The sequence below is a fragment of the Pyrus communis genome, chromosome 1, assembly GCF_963583255.1.
Source record: "Pyrus communis chromosome 1, drPyrComm1.1, whole genome shotgun sequence".
NCBI lineage: Eukaryota > Viridiplantae > Streptophyta > Magnoliopsida > Rosales > Rosaceae > Pyrus > Pyrus communis.
In genome coordinates, this window is record NC_084803.1 from 13,635,766 (window position 1) to 13,656,134 (window position 20,369).

A 20,369-nucleotide genomic window follows, 5' to 3' on the forward strand; every position below is an offset into this window, starting at 1 on the left:
TGTGACAGGGGGGTAAGGGGCGGGATAGAGATTTAACCTGATTTTTTTTTTTAAATTTAATATTCATGTGGGCCTATATTGACACGTGACTTTCAGTTATTGTCTACGTAAGCGCCACATCATCATTTAACAGCTAATTTAACAACAATTTTTGAACAGATGTATGAAAGTGTCTCAAAATTATGACTTTAGGTACCACTCTAGGATTAAAAAAAACTCATGTACTAAATGTTGAAAACCAATAAACTTTAGAGTAGTAAATTGAGATTAACCTTTAATTTTTTTCATTAAATAAAGTTATAGCATGGTTTTTGAATAAAATAAACTTCTATTTTATATTAGTGACAAATCATATAGTTTATAATTTTAGTCTAAAAAGTTGGTCTCTCTAATATTACTATATATTTTATATTAATTTCAATTCTTAAATTCTTAACTTTCACTTAAATGTAGTTTTATTTTAATATAGATGATATAAGGGTAGAGGAAATAGAACTCGAAATTTCGAGTGCTTAGGATAGATGCACTTAATTTTGACTAAGATATAGAGTTTGATACTCAATCTCTTAAAACAATCTTATCATATATTATAATTTCATGTGATTGATCTAAATCGTTGAATATTGACCAAAAAAACAAATCTAAACCCTTGAACAACAATTTAAATAACATTCGAATAAATAACTTTATTGTCAACCTTCAAGCATTCGACTTCAAAGTTTTTTGATAAACAATATATATTAGTTTAGAATAAAATATCGATTACATAAAAAAAAATCTAAATATTAAATAAAATTTAAACTTAAATGTACAAGACACGTATGCTGTTCTAGCCTTAAGCCACATACAGAGAATGAGAGGAAGATTGCATGACTTTTATTTTATAAAAAATGAAAAAGGAAAGTCAAGGCACGTGAAAATGATGATAATATATGAAATGTAGATGAACTAATTCGCGAATGAAGATCCTCTCTAGATCCTTTTTGTAAGGATTTTAGAGATCCCCAAATCATATTCGTTCATTGTATATCGTGTAGTCAATTTTCGTCAGGTACTATTCATATTAAATTTTAAATAAAAGTATTTAAAATAATTTTTGGCTGCACAATGTACGATAAACAGACATAATTTGAAAATCTTCAGAATCCTCACAAAAGGATCCGGAGAGAATCCTCATTCCTAATTCACTCAATTGACTACTTGAAATAGACTTGAAAGTAGAAGTTGACAAATCTTTCGTTCACACTTCGCTTTGAATAGTTGTTTGTCAGTTGGTAATTGTGATGCCACAAAAGAACACAATTTGGCTGCTGTAAATTCAGCAGCCGGTCTTGCTTACAACCAATCCAGGATGGACATGTGTTCAAGTTTTGAATTTTTAATAAAAAATTTGGATAAGTATCCATCCCGGATTGATTGTAAACAGGACCGGCTGCTGAATTCTTCAGCAGCCAAGTTCTTTCTGCCACAAAATACAAATGGTAATAGTTTTTTATGAATTACGTAGGATTGGTGTGTCATGCATGACAAATATACTACTTTCATTTACAGTTCATCTGCGTAGATGATCAGTTATTGATGAAAGTAGATTTCACAACTTGTCAATAATGTAATCAATTATCTAAGCATGCATGAACGATTGTCGTTAACATAATTTAAAACTGACATTCGTGCATGCACTTGTATGTGGAAAGTAATCTTCGAAATTTGTCAATAGATTTTAATTCACTATATATCCAAGCGAGTATAAACAATTCGTAAACAGATGTAAATGAGTATTCAAGCATGACATCAACATGAATAACTATTCAAGCGTACCATTAACGAACACGTCAATAAACGAGTGTCACTAACACGACTAACCTTGGTGGATGTACTTGTAGGTGGAGGGTAAGTGATACAGACCGCGTGGCCGCGATGGCTTGTCATATAGGAAAGCTGATGTGACTTTAAGTGGTAAGGGCCAAAGAATTCAAGGGGCTACCACACGGACTTGAAGACTCGAAGTCTTGCCTTTGTGTGGCTTGATATTTTTTGTAATAGAAGAGAGTACACGACGTCGTTTTAGTTGTGACTTTTTGCCTTTTCTACTTCTAGAAAATTTGCCGGCAGAAGAAGATAAATGATTGGTAAACATTATCAACAAAGAAGAAACAACATTAACTTTTATGATGCTCCCACCATGTTGATGTGCAAGAACACCATGTCATGTTAGAAGAGAAACTACGATGCCACTAGAAGCACAATACATAGCTAGTAAGATGTTAAACACACTAATAATTTCATTGCGAAACACTATTTATCTGTACAAGATGATGAACTTGACTAGATGATGGAATGAATTGAGGATCAGTCAAAAGATCAAATTGGATATCGAGAATATTAAAGCTTTGCATATTAGCTCATGACACGTATTTTTAGAAAGAATGAAGCCGCGCATCAAAATCATTGTTTGTATGATACATGTCTTAGGATTTAAGTTTTAGGGCACATATCTCATCACGTATTTTTCCGGTGTAATTCCCAGGATGCTAGAATTGATGAGATTCCCCTGGCCTTATTTCTTATACGACGTCCCTTGAGTTGTCGTCAAAAACCGCATTCCCTTTTGAATTACAGTTACCGTTTAGCCACCGGTTCCCTCCAACTCCCCATCTCAAACTTCACCCAACCAAGTACTCCTGAGCTCCACTCTACAACCATGAGCAGAGCTTGCCGTGAGGCGGAGCGGCGTGTCCTCCGCCTCCTCCACGGCCACAAAACCCGAACCGGTCTCCACCAAATCCACGCCCTCCTCCTCCGTCATGGCCTTGGCCAAGTCAACCAAGTCTCGCCCACTTCGTCTCCGTTTGTTGGTCACTCAACAAAATGAGCTACGCAAATCGCGTTTTCGATCAAATCCGCTACCCCAACATCCTCGTCTTCAACTCCATGATCAAAGGATTCTCACTCTGCAAGCCCTTTGAACGATCCGTATACATTCTCTCTCGTGAAAGACCGGGGAATTCGCCCCGATGAGTATACTTACGCGCCGTTGCTCAAGTCGTGCTCCAACCTTTGCGATTACACTAGGCCAGTGTGTCCATGGACAGATTCTGAGAGTTGGGTTTGAATGTTTTAGTTCGATTGGGGTTGTCGAGCTTTATGTAACTTGCGGGAGAACGGGGGATGCTAAGAAGGTGTCTGATGCTTTGTCTCAGAGAAATTAATGTCATCGTTTGGAATTTGATGGTTCGTGGGTTTTGCAAAACGGGTGATGTCAGTACGGGGTTGTGCTTATTTAGGCAAATGGGTGAACGGAATGTTGTTTCTTGGAACTCGATGAGTTCGTGCTGAGCGCATGGTGGATGAGATAGCAAGGGTTTGTAACTTTTTCGTGAGATGTTGGATCAGAGTTTTGAACCAGATGAAGCGACTGTGGTTTCGGTTTTGCCTGCTTGACCTCATTTGGGAGCTGTTGATGTAGGGAAATGGATACACTCTTATACGGATTCTAAGGGACTTCTGCAAAAAGTTGCATCTGTGGAGGAATTCACGTATAAACTTGTATTGTAAATGTGGAGACTTGGATGCTGCTTGTAGTGGTTTTCGCCAAATTTTGAGAAACGTTGTTTCCCGGAACACTCTGATTTGGGGATATGCTTTTAATGGGAAAGGCGAACCCGGGATCAACTAGTTCGAGGAGATGATGAGCAAAGGTGAGAGACCTAACGATGCAACATTTGTAGGGGTTTTAACATGTTGTGCTCATGCAGGCTTGGTGGAAAAGGGAAAGGATTTGTTTGCTTCAATGAATATAGCTCACCAAATTGATCCAAAACTAGAGCACTACGGATGTATGGTTGATGTCGCGGGCGAAGCAGACGGGTGAGGGAGGCTCATGAGTTTAATCGAGTATGCCTACGAAACCGAATGCTGCTTTATAGGGTGCACTGCTAGGTGCTTGCTCTACTCACGGTGAAGTTGAGAAAGTTGAGAGATTTGATGAGGGAAAACTGCATCACACAGCAGGGCAGAGTACAATTGGTAGTCATGAAATTTCAGTTCAGTGAAGAGGTAACCTTCATTTTTCAACTTCCGATTTCCATAGACGACGATCTTTCTTCTTTTAATTCTCCAAGAGAGCCGTCGTCGGAAATAGAAGTTGAAGAAGGAACAAAACTCAGGCCAAACATAACAATTATCATTTATATTGGTGTCTTCAACACCTCTGCTCCTTTACGAAATCTACACACGAAATACATACACAAACGTTTGTCAAAATTTACAGAGAGAAAGCTAGCTTCCTAGGGAACAACTTTCTCCAACACACATTTTTACTACTAACCCTTGTCTGCAAACCACACCGCATGCTCTACAATGGCGATCAAAACGATCTTAATCATCTATAATGTTGATGGTAAACGTTGATAGCATCTCCGGAACACCTGATATAACAGGTCCATACGTCTGTGGAACGCAACACAATAGACTGATTCAATCTCCCTCACATGTTCAAACACTCGTACCACACTCGTAAACATGTACGGACGCAAATTTTAAGATCATTTACCTCGTTGTTTTTGGCGATCTGGCACAAGGGAATAGCGAGCAATTTTTGGTTTTTTGGCGCAATGAACTTCCGACAATCTGGTAACTTCACGATGAATAGTTTGGTGCACTCCTACATAATGACATAAACATAAGAAATCATACTTGTTGGCTACCCAGTTGAAGCAACCTTGTTAGGAATACCATATTTTCATAACACATTAACTGATGAGTCCATGACATAATATATTATACATCAAGGGAGTGCTACGATCAGTTGCACACCTAAGCGGGCTGATGCCACAAACCGCAGCCAAATCAGCACCACCGCAAGGGCAACTGATCCTAGCACTCTTCTATACATCAATCAGGATGATCATTAACAGATCGGTTGCCACATCGTGTAGTTAGTTAACCGTTATTAACACATATGAGACTGAGAGGGAGACCAAACAAGCTACCTTTGGGTTTTCAACTCGAGGCGGCAAGTCTCGACAGAGCAATGTTTCGAAGTCGTGCCTCCACCATACCCCAAGACACTCCCCAACCTAAACATTGAAGCAACAATTACCAACAATTTTTCGATCTGAATACCATCCCCAAAACAAAACAAACATATTCCATTTTCCTTACCTCCCAAGGAATCCCATCACCATCTGCATTGATACAAAGCTTCCTCGACAGCTTACGTTTCAATCCGTCGATCTCTGCGGGTTCAAACAAATCCCATTTTAGTGTAACCTCACTTGAAATATCGCACTTATTTCGACGAAACTGATGAGTTCAATTCACCTGATTCGCCGGGTCTTAAGCGACCCCCGGGAAGCTTAAAAATGCAGTTTCTTATTTGCAAGAGCAGCACATGAGGATGTTTGAACAACTCAACCTGAATTATGGTGAAAGCCAATTCCAAATTTAATCACATTTTAGATATCGAAATCCCTCTTCCCGTAGTTTACATTAGATTAGATTAATTAGAATATCGCTCGAATAAAAATAAATAAATAATAAAACATGTTGCTTGAGAAGGACGAAGAACCAACCAGAATAACTGCTTCCACACAAGTCCTCAATCCATAAGCAGCATAACTATATTTCAACAACCATAAAACCAAAATTAATATTTCTATTTTTAAGCAAAAATTAATGAAAAATAAAGCAAACCCAATTGAGAATACACAAATTAATAAATAAAAACCCAAGAAAAAAAAAAGTACTTGGACTTCAATCTGTGAAGACGATCAGCTGGAGTTTCGTCCTTGACAGGAATGGCTTCCTTGGAAGCGAAGTAGTAGCTGCTGAGAGGGTATATGTCCAGCGTACGGCTCTGATCATCGTTGTCGTGGTGATCAAGACTGTTACTGTCTGACACGTGTGAGGAACCCCCTTCATCCCCCATTTTCAACTTTCCCTCCTCCCCGGAAATTCTTGTGAAGTGAAGCACTGATAGGAAGGCAAGAACTGAAATTTCAGGCGCAGAGGAGAAATAAATAGGAAAGGAGAGAGAGAGAAAGAGGAAACGTGGCTTGGGTATGGAGTTTGGTGTTGAATTCTTGGGTCGTCGTCTCTCGAACGTGGCGTTCCAGAGAGACCTGGATATTTAGCTCACAAGTGAGAGAACAACTTACAGGGGTGAGTCACCGAGTTATACTGCACCGTGTCGTTTCGTGTCAATTTTAAACAACGTTGTTCGAATTATTTTCTTTTGTTTCTCAGAACGGGAGTATGCTACGTGTCATATTGAAGATCAGGTTTTTTTTTAAGGAAATGTTATTGGTATTCCAAAAATCTCATTCTACACTCCAAATATATTTTTTTTTCCTAATATAGAAAATTTAGAATATAAAATATAATTTTTAAAATGCTAATAACAATTTTTTTTTTGTAATAAATGTCATCGTACCAGTATGTCTGTATTATGTTGGAAGGTGGTAGTTGATTTTTCATGGGCTTCAATGTGTTCGTGGGTTTTTTTGTAGGTTTATTTTTTGGTTTTATGAGTTCAAATATGGACTGGTTCTGTCCTTTCAACGCCTGATTTGCTTGGTGACCCAATAAAACTCAACCAACAAATGTAAATTTCGTTTTTTATTTTGCCACAAACAATTGTAACTTTTATGCATCCTTAAATTTCTTCAATGAAAAATGTAACTATTATATTGGATGTAAAACTTGACGAAGTTTAACTAATGCGAATAGAAAAAGTGCGCAGAAAGATAACCTATAAAATTCAAGCATAATTCTTAACTCAAGCTATATGAAAGATGAAAAGATAAAGACGTGAATAGATTTATGCTTATATACGAAACAAGTTTATAAATCTATAAATTGATGGCTTGAGATTAGATATTTTCAATCAGATCACACCAACTTGCAAGGTCAATCAGCGATCATTGAACCTCAAGAGTATGATGAATAGTTAAACAAATTAATTTATGGTTACTTGCAACCTAAGTAACTTGAAGGATGCATACCCCTATATCCCCTTTGCTTTAGATGATGAAAGTTAATTAATTAAGGAAATTGTATCTGTTGATCAATCAAAAAGTCAACAACCAAAATCTGACCGTTAGATTATATAATCATCCTTTAATTTGTTGGGCAAGCTAACCACCAAGCCAAACCAAATGGCCCTCCTTCTACTTCTTCCCATTGATTCAAGTTTACTTCTCTAAAATTTTTCTTCTTTATATTGAAAGTTGTTGGACTGTCATGTAACCATGATGTAATTCTTTATTGTCACGTGAACGGCTATGTGATCATCTTTTTAAGGGTAATTTTGTCAAACCACCATCTTCATTTAATGACAGATTTTTCACGAAATCACCAAAATGATTTACGGTGGACAAATTCAGGGACCACTTCTACCGATTTTCATTGTCAAGAACCAAAGAAAAAAGTTATGTCAATCTCATAAATCAAAATCATTTTGGCTACAAAGCCTATATATAATATTTGGTTCACAAAAACAAAAAAAAACCCACAATCAATCGTCATGTGAGATGTTTTGAGTAGTAATACATATAAAGGTGGATCCCATATTGATGTGTTCATATGGTGTGAGCGTATTAACCACCTTGATAATATTGATGGACTAATTCATTTAGGTCAAAAAATCAAAATTGATATTAAAAGTAATGAAATTATCGTAAAAACAAGAAAACCATAAAGTCGTATCATATTCTTAGAGCTTTATTTATTCATACATGGTAAAAAATATACGTCTCACCATTACAACTCGCAAGAGGTTATCATCCATAACATAAAAAACAACAAGGAGGTCTCGAGTTCGAGGCTTCAACCTGGTGAATCTGTTTGATTGTGGTCAGGAGAAGGTTGAAATGTCTCTGTGAGTTTTTCCGGCCCCTGAAAGGGGTGAATAACTGTGACTTGTCACCAATTGTCCCCCTTTTTAAAGAATATTAAAAAAAAATTCATCCATAACATAGTCAATAAATACATATAAGCATCCATACCATAGTCAATAGATATAGGGTGAAGTTTCGATTTAGTTCATGAACTATCACCTCAGTGAAAATTAGGTCTATGAATTATTTTTTGTGACAGAATAAGTCCCTAAATCTATTACAAATTGCAATTTCCGGCCCCTGAAAGGGGTGAATAACTGTGACTTGCCACCAATTGTCCCCCTTTTTAAAGAATATTAAAAAAAAATTCATCCATAACATAGTCAATAAATACATATAAGCATCCATACCATAGTCAATAGATATAGGGTGAAGTTTCGATTTAGTTCATGAACTATCACCTCAGTGAAAATTAGGTCTATGAATTATTTTTTGTGACAGAATAAGTCCCTAAATCTATTACAAATTGCAATTTCATCCCTACTATCACTACAAAACTTAGAATAAGTAGAGGCTAAAACATTTGCATCTATTAGTTAAAAATAGGGGCAAAAAAATAAAGATTTCTGCACCTAATAGTAAGGAGGGGAGGATATTAAATTTGCACCTAAAAAAAGGCATTGCTATTGATAAATAGAGATGAAAGGGTACATATTTCCGCCCCTAATAGTTATTATGCCATGTAGGCAAGTGTGACGTGGAAAATACATTAGGTGCGGATGTTAAAAGCTTTAGGGGCAATTATTAAGGCCCCTACTCTAATAATTTGTATTTAATTGAGTTTTTATTTGTCGTATTGCATTTTGGAAATTGTTTTAATCGAGAAACGATTTCCATTCCACCATTAATTGTTTGATATGTATTCTCACATTTTCAGAGTCAAGTATATTTATAATTCTTTTTAGTTCTTCAAAAATTATTATTCAAAACTAATATCATCACCAACCCATATGAAGAAACAAGAATTATTGCCAACAAATTAATATTAAAGTTACATTCTTCGATTGATTAGATACAAAATATTACATGATAGGAGTACGATGAATATATACAAATCCACCCCAGTACATAAGGTTCTCTAAAAGTTCTCTCCAAATCTAAATCTACTCAAAGACTCAATCCCTTGATTCAAACACATAACATGATTAAAAGTCTGTCTTCAATCTCCCCTTGATGCATATGAAAAGTATGTGTTCCATCTTCCCTGTAAACACAAAACACAAGATCATAATAATTGTTACAAATTTTCCTAAAAAATAAAAATACGCACTCGAATATTGCCTCCCTTTCCAAATTGAATACCAAACAAAACCTACAAAACATATAAAAGCAAAAGAGAAAGCTCAAATTCAAATAGAGACAATTTGGGTTCATAACGTAATCGCACAAAATATATACAAAACTCAAAATCAAGATAACTGGGTAAAGAAAAATAATGAAAATTATTACCTGTATGAACATTGCAGAACAAGAGAAAAGAAAGAATAATAAACTTCAGAAATCAATCAAAGTTTTAAACTTTCTCAACCCCTGATCTCTTTAACTTGATTTCAATCCACCAATGACAAGCATTAAGAAATAAAGAAAAAAGGATAATGAAAAATGAAGGGAAAAAACAAAGAGAAGGAAAAGAGAGAATGCTATTGATACTTGATAGAGTGAATAAACAGCGCATGAGAGACCACGCCCTCACGGTTTTATTTCTGGGGACTCACGAGTAACTTCCTAATGGATCACCCATCCTGGGATTACTCTCGCCCGAACTCACTTAACTTCGAAGTTCCGATGAAACCTAAAGCCAGTGAGTTCCTAAAAGGTCTCGTGTTATATGAAGGTGGGCATGCACATATAAGACATATCACCCCCTCTCCATTGGTCGATGTGGTATATTACATGTTTCCCCTACTAGTTATTAAAATTAACAGCTGGAAATTGTTCGCATATTAAGGGCTAATTTAAAAGCCCCTAATAGAACTAATAGTGGCAAATAATATTTCTGCATTTAATATCTTATTAATAGAGGCGAATTCTTCCATTTGCCCTTAGTTGACCCCGCACCTAATAATCACTTTTCTTGTAGTGTATTATAATTAAAGCTATTTTATCCAATTTTTCGTCAACTTAAATCACTTGACACACTTTAGAGTGTAATATTGCCATTTTCTCACCTATAAGCCCTTAACATTTCATATAGGTTGCGAATATAACGTCTAATTTACCATCCGAAGTTAACTTACACTATTTATTATGTAAAACTACCAATTTACCTTCCAAAGTTAACTCTATACATTATTTCTTTATAAAAAAAACTACCAATCTACATTCTAATGTGAACCAAATACAAGTAACATGACTTAAATTGTTAAAATTGAATATAGTAGCTTCAAATAATATTAAGGATGTAATTGGCAGATTTTTATAATTTAATTACTGATTTTTCTGAAAAAATAGTTTAGAGACATAATTTTTACTGAGGTGGTAATTCAAGAACAAAATTAACAGTTCATCCATAGATTTATATATATCTTCAAGCAACTAGTCGAACTGACATTTGCAATGATAATCGTAAATTAATAAATGTCATGTGTATGCATTACATTCTTAAACATAGTCAACAAAGTTCTATGCACACTAGTTTTTTTAAAGGTAAAGTACAAAAAACTACATCAACTATTGGTGTCACGACACTTTCATATCTCATCTTTTAAAATTGATAATGTCATACCTCATCTTTAGAATTTGGTCCAATGTTATGTCTTTCATTACTTGGGCGTTTACTTTTCAGTTAAATGCTGACGTAACTTGATTCGGGACCCACTTTCTATTAAAAATTCATTAAAATATTATTAAAAACTAAAAAAAAAAAAAAAAATCCAATTTGTCTTCCCCCCACACCCACCCTCTGTTTGTCTTCCCCCCTTCCCACCCCCCTCTTCTCCCTCCTACAACCCAGAAAAAAAAAAAAAAAAAAAAAAAAAAAAAAAAAAAAAAAAAAACCTTAGATCCCGTCGACGAGAAGATGGGTGCGCGAAGAAAGTGAAGGATGGGTGTGGAAGAGGATGTGGAGAATGGATGAGAGTGATGGATTTGGGGTTGGCAAGGGGGGGATGAATTGGGTTCGCTTTGGATTTGTTTTTTTTTTTCTTTTTCTTCTCCTTCTTCTTTCTGGGTTACAGGGGGGATGAACTGGGTTAGGTTGGGTGTTTTTTTTCTTCTTCTTCCTCTTTTTCTTCCTCCTTCTTCTTCTTTCTGGGTTGCAAGGGTTATAATTAAAGCACTTGACACACTTTAGAGTGTATTATAATTAAAGCTATTTTATCTAAGTTTTCGTCAACTTAAATTACTTGACACACTTTAGAATGTAATATTGTCATTTTCTCATCTATAAGCCCTTAACATTTCATATAGGTTGCAAATCTAACGTCTAATTTACCATCCGAAGTTAACTTACACTATTTATTATGTAAAACTACCAATTTATCCTCCAAAGTTAACTCCATACACTATTTCTTTATAAAAAACTATCAATCTACATTCCAATGTGAATGACATACAAGCAACATGACTTAAATTGTTAATATTGAATATAATAGCTTCAAATAATATTAAAGATGTAATTGGCAGATTTTTATAATTTAATTACTGATTTTTTCTAAAATAATAGTTTAGAAACATAATTTTTACTGAGGTGGTAATTCAAGAACAAAATTAACACTTCATCCATAGATTTCTATATATCTTCAAGCAACAACTGACATTTGCAATGATAATCGTAAATTAATAAATGTCGTGTGTATGCATTACATTCTTAAACATAGTCAATAAAGTTCTATGCACAGTAGCTTTTTGAAGTTTTAAATTTTAATAAAAAGGTTAAGGTGCAATTTTGTTTTAAATCGTTATTCATATACTAGGACTTCAGAGAGTATCCAACCTAGTATTTTTTACAAATTAAAATTTTAAAATTAAAGACAATCTTGATTTTATTTTTTATTTTTTTTAATACATCAATATTTTTACATTAAAAGAATGAAGAGTTCGGCTAAGTTACACAATGAGCAATCTAATTTGATATCGAATCCGTCATCCACGAGATTCAAACATAAGACATTTTATTTTTAATAAAAAAAAATCATTAAACCGTAGTACTGAATGATAAAAATAATCTTGGTTAATAGCATAATTTCTTTCCAATCATTGCGGGCGCATAAACCGGAAAATAGAAAAACAAAAACAACGGAAAAATGACATGTCAACTGTGGGAGCTCTAAGGCCCTGAAGTCCCCGACCAATCATATTGCATAGTTCCGCAGAAAATTGAGAGTCAAACACAATGGGCTTAGGTGTCTTTTTGACTATCATCCAATCAAAATCTTTGGTTCCTCCGCCAACCATTCAGCAAATAATTTTGAATCCGAAACATTGCCGGTTTCTTCTGGTGAGGATCTTGATGATTCTCGAATCGTGTTTCGTTCATTGTACATCATACGATCATAAATTATTTTAAATATTTTTATTTTAAATTAAATACAAACAGTATTTGACAAAAACTGTTTATATAATATACGATGAATAGACACGATTCACAAATTCCTAAAATTCTCATAAAAAAATCCGGTTGGAATAATTTTAGCAACTACTACCAAATATAAAAACATATCAATAAAACCAAAACCCTGAGAAAATAAAAAATATAAAGAAATACTTCTTTTAATAACTTGATAAGTATGTCAACTGTATTTTATTTGTTTTATTTTTTAAGGAAAGTGTTATTGGCATTCCAAAAATTTCATTCTACACTCGTATTTTTCTTTTTAAATATAAAAAATTTGAAGTATAGAATGAGAATTTTTAAATGTCAATAACAATTCATTTTTTTTTTTAAAGACAATAGACAAAAAGGAGGAGTCAATTTTTCTGAGCTTTCAGTTGTTTAATGCTGAAGGGAGCCTTGCTTGACATTTACAAGACCTCTCTCTCCCTCTCTCCCTCTAATTCACAAAGGTCCCCTCTGAATTTTTGATCTGTGGAGGAGAAAATTCATTGGAATTTTGCTCCCCAGTTCCTGCAAATCATTGGGTAAGTTCCTTCTTCTCTTCCAGCTCTTCTATCCGCAAATTTTCTTTCAATTTTTATGATTGATTTGTTTGAATAAACTGTTTTTCTCTTCTAGGTTTGTTGGGATTTGCATAAAGTTCAAAGCTTTGCCAAACTTTCTTGTTAATACTTGATGGGTATTCAATAATTTGTCTTGATATGATTGTGTGCTTGAATTTTGAATTTCTTAGTTCAATGATTTATGAGCTGAATTGGGGTGATTTGGAATAATTGTGGAAGTTTTTGCAGCACATTCATAGATAATTAGATATGAGTTAATAGTTAATGAAATTTTTTAGGACACCACTCACAAGGACTAAGGTTTTGTTGTCCCAAGTAGTTGTCCATCATAGTACCGTGTAAATCCTGTGTCGTATGTCCACCTGAGCTGGCGAATAGCAATGTTGCTGGGTCCAATCCACCCGTGTGTTCAGTTCCGGTTTAAGTGAACGATCCCGTAGTAGGCTATAATTTTGTACTGAATGAATTTGCATGCCCCGAAAAAGGTGATTTGTGAATCCTTTTTAACCATAATAAGGGGAGTGCTTGATTAGCCACAATCAATTGCTTGTGTTCAATTCCGGTTTAAGCTAATGATCCCGATTCCCGTAGTATGCTTTAATTTGTATGGAATGAATTTGTATGCCATGAGAAAGGTGACTTCTGAATTATTGTTAAGCATATAAGGGAGGGCTTGTTTAGCTCCAAACAGTTGCAAACTTTAGTTCAAGTTTTATGTTTGTTATGTGAGCAAGTAAAGATGAATGTTTTCTCAAAGATTATGACCAAAAAAAAAATCTGGGATAAATTGGATATGAACTGAAGTTCTAATTTTGTGGAACAGGCATACAAAGGTGTGGTAACAGAATTCAGGATTTTGACTCCTCGTATTCTTCTGCAATTCTGCTGTAGGACGCATGGATCAAAGTACGCAAACTTCTCTTGATCACTCGGGCTTAATCTTCTTTGCATTATAAATTATGACTATATATTTACTTGTTCAGAACTAAAACGATTAAGTTGACATGACCAGTCATGATTTTACAACTTCCTTACTCTGATACAAGATTTATTGGTGTTGCAGATGCTTCAAACGACCTTGAGCTAGTGAAATCACCATCGGAAAAGCATCTTGAACGTTTGAGACCATCAGCTCGATATTATTCAATATTTAAAGGTAGGATCTTGTTTTCACATTTTCTTTAGCGAAGCCTATTTGGGATTCGCAACTTATAACTTATAAGTGCTTTCAGAATTATCCGTGACAAGTATCAATCTTCCTCTCATGGACTATGGAATGTGTTTGTTCGATCAAATTGTGTTTTTCGTCAATCATTCACTGTTTCCAATTATGATAGTTTGTTGTTTAGATAATTTTTAACATTGTACTTAAACTGGAATGCCTCTAGTTGTATCAACTTCCAGCACTAATCAGCTTGGTTACAACCTATTAGCGGGAGAATGTATCAGCAAGCTAGAATTGATGATTGTGTTAATAGACTTCCTGAACAAATACTGGGCTGGAATGCAGTTGTAATTTTAAAATGTCATGAATCTGATCCCGGATATATGTAATTTCTCTTTCTGTCTATAAACAAGATCTTTATAGCTACTGGATCTTTTATATCAACTGTTTATCCAGACAAGTGAGAGATATTATGGTCATGGTAGGGCAAGCAAAAGATGCTGCAGATCCTGAAAAAGGCAAATATTCCCTAATTAGAGATGCAGAAGACTTTCCGTCAGGAATATACGAGAAACAGCTTCCATGCTTTGGCTGTGGGATAGGATGGTTTTCGTGAGTATCTTTAATTCCTCTATCCCTCCTCTGTTTTCATTATTCCTTGTCTCACTCCTGTATCTTGCACCACAGTTTTCTTTTAGGCTTCGTATTCCCATTAATGTGGTACTATGCCACAGTTCTCTATTTTGGAAATTACTATCGGAAGGATCCTAGGGAGCGAGCAGGACTAGCCGCCTCTGCAATTGCTGTATATCTCTCTTTCTTTTGATTACGTGTTTCCATTCTAGCGTGTTTCTGCGGTTTAAAGTTTACATCTTCAACCATGTATCAGAGAATTAATTGGCATAATTATCCAATTGTTGCAGGCACTAGTTTGTTCTGTGGTGCTGTTGATCATAGCATTGTTTCGGATGTTCTAGATTTGCTCAATCGGAAGCGTGCTAGCAACATCTTCACAAGCATGAAGAAATCAGTGGGATTGGAAGGGCCCGTAAGGACACAAATACTAACGTTTTTTTTGTTTTTTTTTTTTCCGGTGGAAGGGGAGGTAAATGAAAAAAAGGAAAGGAGTAGATGAAAAGAACCTGAACTTCCCATACAATTCTTTAGACGTCAAGACTACAAGCTTTGGATGATGATGAGCTACAGTTTTCGTATTTTCATATTTGTATGAACAAATGGCGGCGAGACGAGTATTTGAGTTTGTAAACTTTGTAACTATACAGAATTTTATGGAGGTGAAATACAGGGATGTGTCATCTTTAAACTTTGAACGCATTTCAGTTGCCGAAACCAGAAGTTGACCATTGTACGAGCTTTCCATCATCTTAGCTCACTAAATGACAAACTTAACGAGCCTTGTAGCGTGAACTTATAATTAAGCACAGCATTAAAGTTATGGTTACACGACAGAGCTTAAGCAAGGCCCTGAGCCCTCATTACAAGGACACACTACCCACTATGTTGTATTAATCCGGAACCGTTTATACTATTATCGAATTCCGATCAAAATCTGATTTGTTGACTTGTCTGGTCGTGCTTGCAACCAACATACATGAGACTTATTCATCTGTTATGACTGACTGTTGCACGGACACACCGAGGATTTCGGCTTCTTCATTCCCGAGTGCCAATTCCATCTTGCAGTTGAGTTAGTACTTGAGCGAATGAACGTAACCTTCAACCAATTGGCGCTTTCCGCCATTCTTCTCTCTCCGGAGTGTTGGACACCCGACATGCCTCGGACGCTCCCGGAACAACACCAATCACAAAAGATTACAACTTTCACATGTTTATAATATCTCCTCTGTTTTACAGACATAGGTTTTGAAGGTCTCTATCCACTGTGAAGGCTGCAAAAAGTAGGTTTAGACACGGTTTGGACACGGAGATTTTTTGTAAACGTCAAAGACATTTTGGGATAATTTTGTAAATATTGAAACTTTCTAAAACCTGAAGTTTGCGACCCACTCTTCAGTCCTTTTTCTAAAACCTAAAAGTTTGTTGACAGGTCCTCTTTCTCTCCATTCGCATCCGTTTAATTATCATGAATTCAAAGTATTGTTTTTAATATGTACTAGCCTCTCTGCACGCACTAACGTGCGTGCGAGAGGCATTTTTGCATCACGGGCGCTACGCGCCCCAAAGATGTGTTGTTTTAGATATTCTTATATTTCTTAAGTGATTATTTTATAAAATGTGTTTGTGTCCATCACAACAATTTCTTATTATTTTCAATTTTTTATTATGTTCAATCATCTAACTTAGTCTTTTTTTTTTTTTTTTTTTGGAAACCAAAACCATATCATAAATAGGCCTACGGAGAGGCAAACATAATAACAAACCAAGCAGTGTCAAGGGATAAACCACAACGACCCCTCCACCAAGTAGAGGCGTCACCCCCATCACCACCCTAACCCCTTAATGAGGGCAAGGTAATCCGTCATTGTTCAATACATAGACCAACGAAGATGGGGGCCTAAAAATGAAATTTATGAATTGTACACTAACCAATCCACCTTTTTTTTCTTTTTTTTTTTGCTTGCTAATTATTATGGTGTCTTTTTTATTTGTTTGGCTGATAGAATTTGATTTCACGAAATGAGCTATGCTTGATCATTATTATGACTTTGGTAATTAAGTTACTCAGTCTAGTTAGAATTTTGTTATCTCCATCAGTACCATTTTACCCTTAAATATTGTACAGAAGATCAAGAGTTAGGTTCCTTAAACTCTCATATAAAAAATAAAAAAATATGCTTAATTATTTAATGTTGTATAGAAAATATGAAATGATCAATATATTTTGTAACATGAGGATTAGTGGCTGTATTAAAAGGGTGCACAACAACATTTTTTTATTATGGTGGACAAAAAGGTATTATGGGCAATATTTGGCGTCATTCGAGCAGGTTGGCAGATCATTTGTTCAATGGTTGTGTGAATGGGATAGTTGATGCAGTTAGAGGAGTGAGTACATAATTATGGGTGTGCCATTTTGGGTTGGGACTGAGATGTTCAACATTAGAGCATGGGTCAGGCAACGTAGTTCCAATTGCTTGAGTTGAAGAAAGGTTGATGAGATAATGGTGCTACCGTACAATCATCCCATCATTCCAAAGTGATAATGGTGTTATCGCATGCCATATTGTCATATTGCCACATTTGTTGAATAATTTAGGAGCATATATTCCATCCAATTTGCACATATGTGAGTAATCTCTCATACATTTTTTACTATTTTTTCTTTAAAACAACAACGAAGATAAAATGGGAAAACATATACTATTTATAAATAAAAAAATATGAAAATATGACATGTAATTTGATTTCTAAATACATATTGACAACACTTAATGTCCTTAAATCAAAATGTTTCAGATTCATAAGTTTTCAACATGTACATATGTAAACATAGCGCCTACGTGTGAAATCAAAGCCATGCTTGCCACCCATTTGCTTGCACTTGATGCTTTAGATTTTCATGGTTAATCTGCAAGCAATGATGATAAAATAAGAAGTCTAACTATAATGCACAATCCCAACTATAAAGATTGTAAGCAACTTAACCTAAATACCTTTAAGTTTGACAATTTTCTCATGGCAATACTTTTACTCCAGTTACTTGTAGAATACTGAAAGATAAATATATTTGTCAAGTTTGAGGTAACAAATTGTAACAATATTTACAAAATTAAATAATAAGAAATATTACCTTAATCTTGTACTTCAACCTTTGTACTTTGAGACGGGTGTGATGCTTGTAAAACTAACAAAAAATGCAATTTTATTTATATTTGAAAATTGAATGCAATTTGAATTTATAGTATACTTTTGTATGAAAATAAGAGAAGACTTACCGTATTTAGAAAAGTTGTTTGGCCACTGTTAATCTTTTTTCTGCACCCATAAATTGTTTTATTTTATTTTATAATTTGAGATAATTAATTTGTAGAATGATATAGAGAATGCCATTAAAAATAAATAGGTAAGAAATGGTGTTGTACCTTATTTGTTGGACTTTATTCCAAATACGTATGATCTGAGGAGTTGTTGAAGGTTTTAATTCTTCCACATCCTTTTTCATGCGCCACCTATATATTGAAGGTATATATAATGTTAGATTTCTTGTAACAAATTTGTATATAATTTAGGATACATACTGCTCATGCTTCTTCTTTTTCCACTCTTTGAGAATCAGTTGGCTTAGATCAGTAGTTTTTACTCCGACAGATATCTCCCAACCAGGTGTAAAAATACAGACACGTCTGTTTGAGATCTTATCAATAGGTTCCTTCTTCATTTTTTTGTGGGTATTCTTGTAAATATCCTAAGAATGAAAACAAATAATTTTTAAAATTACCATAGCACACGTATAGCACATTAAGATAATCAAAATTGAAATTCACAATCTGACCAAAATTTAAAAAACGCACAATGAAGATTTCAAAGGAAGAAATTAAAAAACCCAACTGAAGCTAAATCTGGGAATCATACAATTACATATTATGCTTACATGGAAATGTGTAAAATGAGTACAACCATGCAGGGAAAGGAAGTGAAAACCCACCAATCTCGTACGACTGTGCTTCCATCACCATGCTTCTAGTATCCAATTAATGACAGCATGCATGCTAAAAATTGACGGAGATGGGGATTGAGCTCATATCATTTACAAACACAAAATAAAAAAGATCAAAGAAAAAGAACAACTTAGAGAAGTGAAGGCGGAGCAAAAAAAAAGGGGAGTATAAGATTTGGCCACATAATCAAAGGAGATGGGGAGTACATATAATAATATTGTAGCCGGAATGGAACAAATGAGAATGTACGTGGGAACTAAGAAATTACTGCTTGGTAGTGGGAGAAGTTCACCGTTTTTTTTTTAAACTAACGATAACCTCTATCCCTTTTCTCCCACATTATTATTATTATTTTTAATATAATTTTGTTAGATATTAATATCTCCTCCTAAAATGGAGGAGATACGTTCCTGTCCATTTATTTTTTTTAAACTTTTTCTTCCTTTTTTTTTTCCAATAAAACAAATTTTAATTTTATGTTTAATATTTGTCTCCTAAAATGGAGAGCAGTTACGTTGTTTTTGTTTAATATAATTTTGTTAGATATTTTTAATATAATTTTGTTAGATATTAATATTTCCTTCTAAAATGGAGGAGAAGTTATTCACAATATTCCTGTTGTTTTATTTGTTTTTTCGTTTCCTTTTTTTTTTCCAATATAACAAATTTTAATTTTTCTGTTTAATATCTCTTTCTCCTAAAATGGAGAGCACTTATTCACTATGTTGCTTTTTTTTTTTTTACTTAATTTTTTAATATTTCTCTCCTAAAATGATGTTCAGTACAATTATCTCTGACTTTAATATCTCATCCTAAAATGGAAGAGTTATTCATCACGTCCCCTACTTTTATTTGTTTCTTTTTGTTTAATATAATTTTGTGAGATATTAATATCTCATCCTCAAATGGAGGAGTTACCCATCACGTCCCTTTACTTTTATTTGTTGTTTGTTTGTTTAATAATCTAAAATATAGCAAGAACCGTACTAATCAAAATGGAAGCATAAACATTCTAAGAAATATTTGTTAAAAATCATGCATCAAGAAATTAAGGTGAATAAAAGAGAAGAATAACTAAAAAAGAAACCCGGCTAGTCAAAATTTTTTTGAGGCGCTTTCCCATAGATATCTATTTAAAAAACCACACGATAAATGCTCATAGCAGTTTCAAAAATGATGCCACATTCATCCTCTTCTCTTCCGAACGGTTTTGCCATTTTAGTTTGGATTATCTATTTTTTTTCTATTTTTTTTAATTTGTTTTATTTTTAATATTTTTTTGTTGCCTTTTTATTATTTATCTCTCTCTCCTCTCCATAACTACTAACTTTTAGAGGATAATTATCATGATTTTTTTATTTTAATTACCATGTTTTGTTTCCAACTCAGATTGTGGAATTCTATGGGGGAGAAAACTGCCCACTACCGCTTAGCAGTTGAGAGGCTTAAGCACATCTACTTGTTTTTCTTTTTTTTTTTTTTTCAATTTTCCGTTTTCTTTTCCAATACTTTTTGAATTTTGTTTTTTATTTATTTATTTATATTTTC

General features: G+C 34.3%; 3 protein-coding genes and 1 pseudogene across 5 annotated transcripts; 2 read left to right on the top strand and 2 right to left on the bottom strand.

Moving 5' to 3' along the window:
- Positions 1-2,557: 2,557 nt before the first annotated feature.
- LOC137748610 (pentatricopeptide repeat-containing protein At1g09190-like) lies at positions 2,558-4,052 on the top strand (annotated as a pseudogene).
- Positions 4,053-4,162: 110 nt separating this feature from the next.
- On the bottom strand, positions 4,163-6,189 carry LOC137748620 (pre-mRNA cleavage factor Im 25 kDa subunit 1-like). Of its 2 annotated transcripts, XR_011070098.1 has the most exons (8): positions 5,748-6,189; positions 5,574-5,619; positions 5,323-5,416; positions 5,164-5,237; positions 4,992-5,078; positions 4,553-4,663; positions 4,328-4,449; positions 4,163-4,227 (listed from the first exon to the last, which is right to left on the bottom strand). XR_011070098.1 is itself a non-coding variant. In XM_068488789.1 (7 exons), exons 1-7 carry the CDS (start codon positions 5,927-5,929, stop codon positions 4,378-4,380), a joined length of 666 nt encoding a protein of 221 aa, XP_068344890.1. In that variant the 5' UTR covers positions 5,930-6,188; the 3' UTR covers positions 4,163-4,377. The 2 variants fall into 2 exon arrangements, 1 of the variants encoding a protein (XP_068344890.1); XM_068488789.1 differs by having other exon boundaries at positions 4,163-4,449; positions 5,748-6,188.
- Positions 6,190-12,828: 6,639 nt separating this feature from the next.
- Positions 12,829-15,505, top strand: LOC137710653 (uncharacterized). 2 transcript variants are annotated; one of them, XR_011064992.1, is made up of 6 exons: positions 12,829-12,977; positions 13,840-13,922; positions 14,080-14,172; positions 14,638-14,793; positions 14,869-14,986; positions 15,105-15,505. XR_011064992.1 is itself a non-coding variant. In XM_068449741.1 (6 exons), exons 2-6 carry the CDS (start codon positions 13,913-13,915, stop codon positions 15,156-15,158), a joined length of 402 nt encoding a protein of 133 aa, XP_068305842.1. In that variant the 5' UTR covers positions 12,829-12,977; positions 13,840-13,912; the 3' UTR covers positions 15,159-15,505. The 2 variants fall into 2 exon arrangements, 1 of the variants encoding a protein (XP_068305842.1); XM_068449741.1 differs by having other exon boundaries at positions 14,667-14,793.
- Positions 15,506-17,639: 2,134 nt separating this feature from the next.
- On the bottom strand, positions 17,640-18,541 carry LOC137749181 (uncharacterized). Its single transcript, XM_068489325.1, has 6 exons — positions 18,402-18,541; positions 18,246-18,332; positions 18,099-18,138; positions 17,954-18,007; positions 17,817-17,873; positions 17,640-17,731 (listed from the first exon to the last, which is right to left on the bottom strand). The coding sequence occupies exons 1-6, from the start codon at positions 18,539-18,541 to the stop codon at positions 17,672-17,674; spliced, it is 438 nt and encodes a 145-aa protein (XP_068345426.1). The 3' UTR covers positions 17,640-17,671.
- Positions 18,542-20,369: the final 1,828 nt, after the last annotated feature.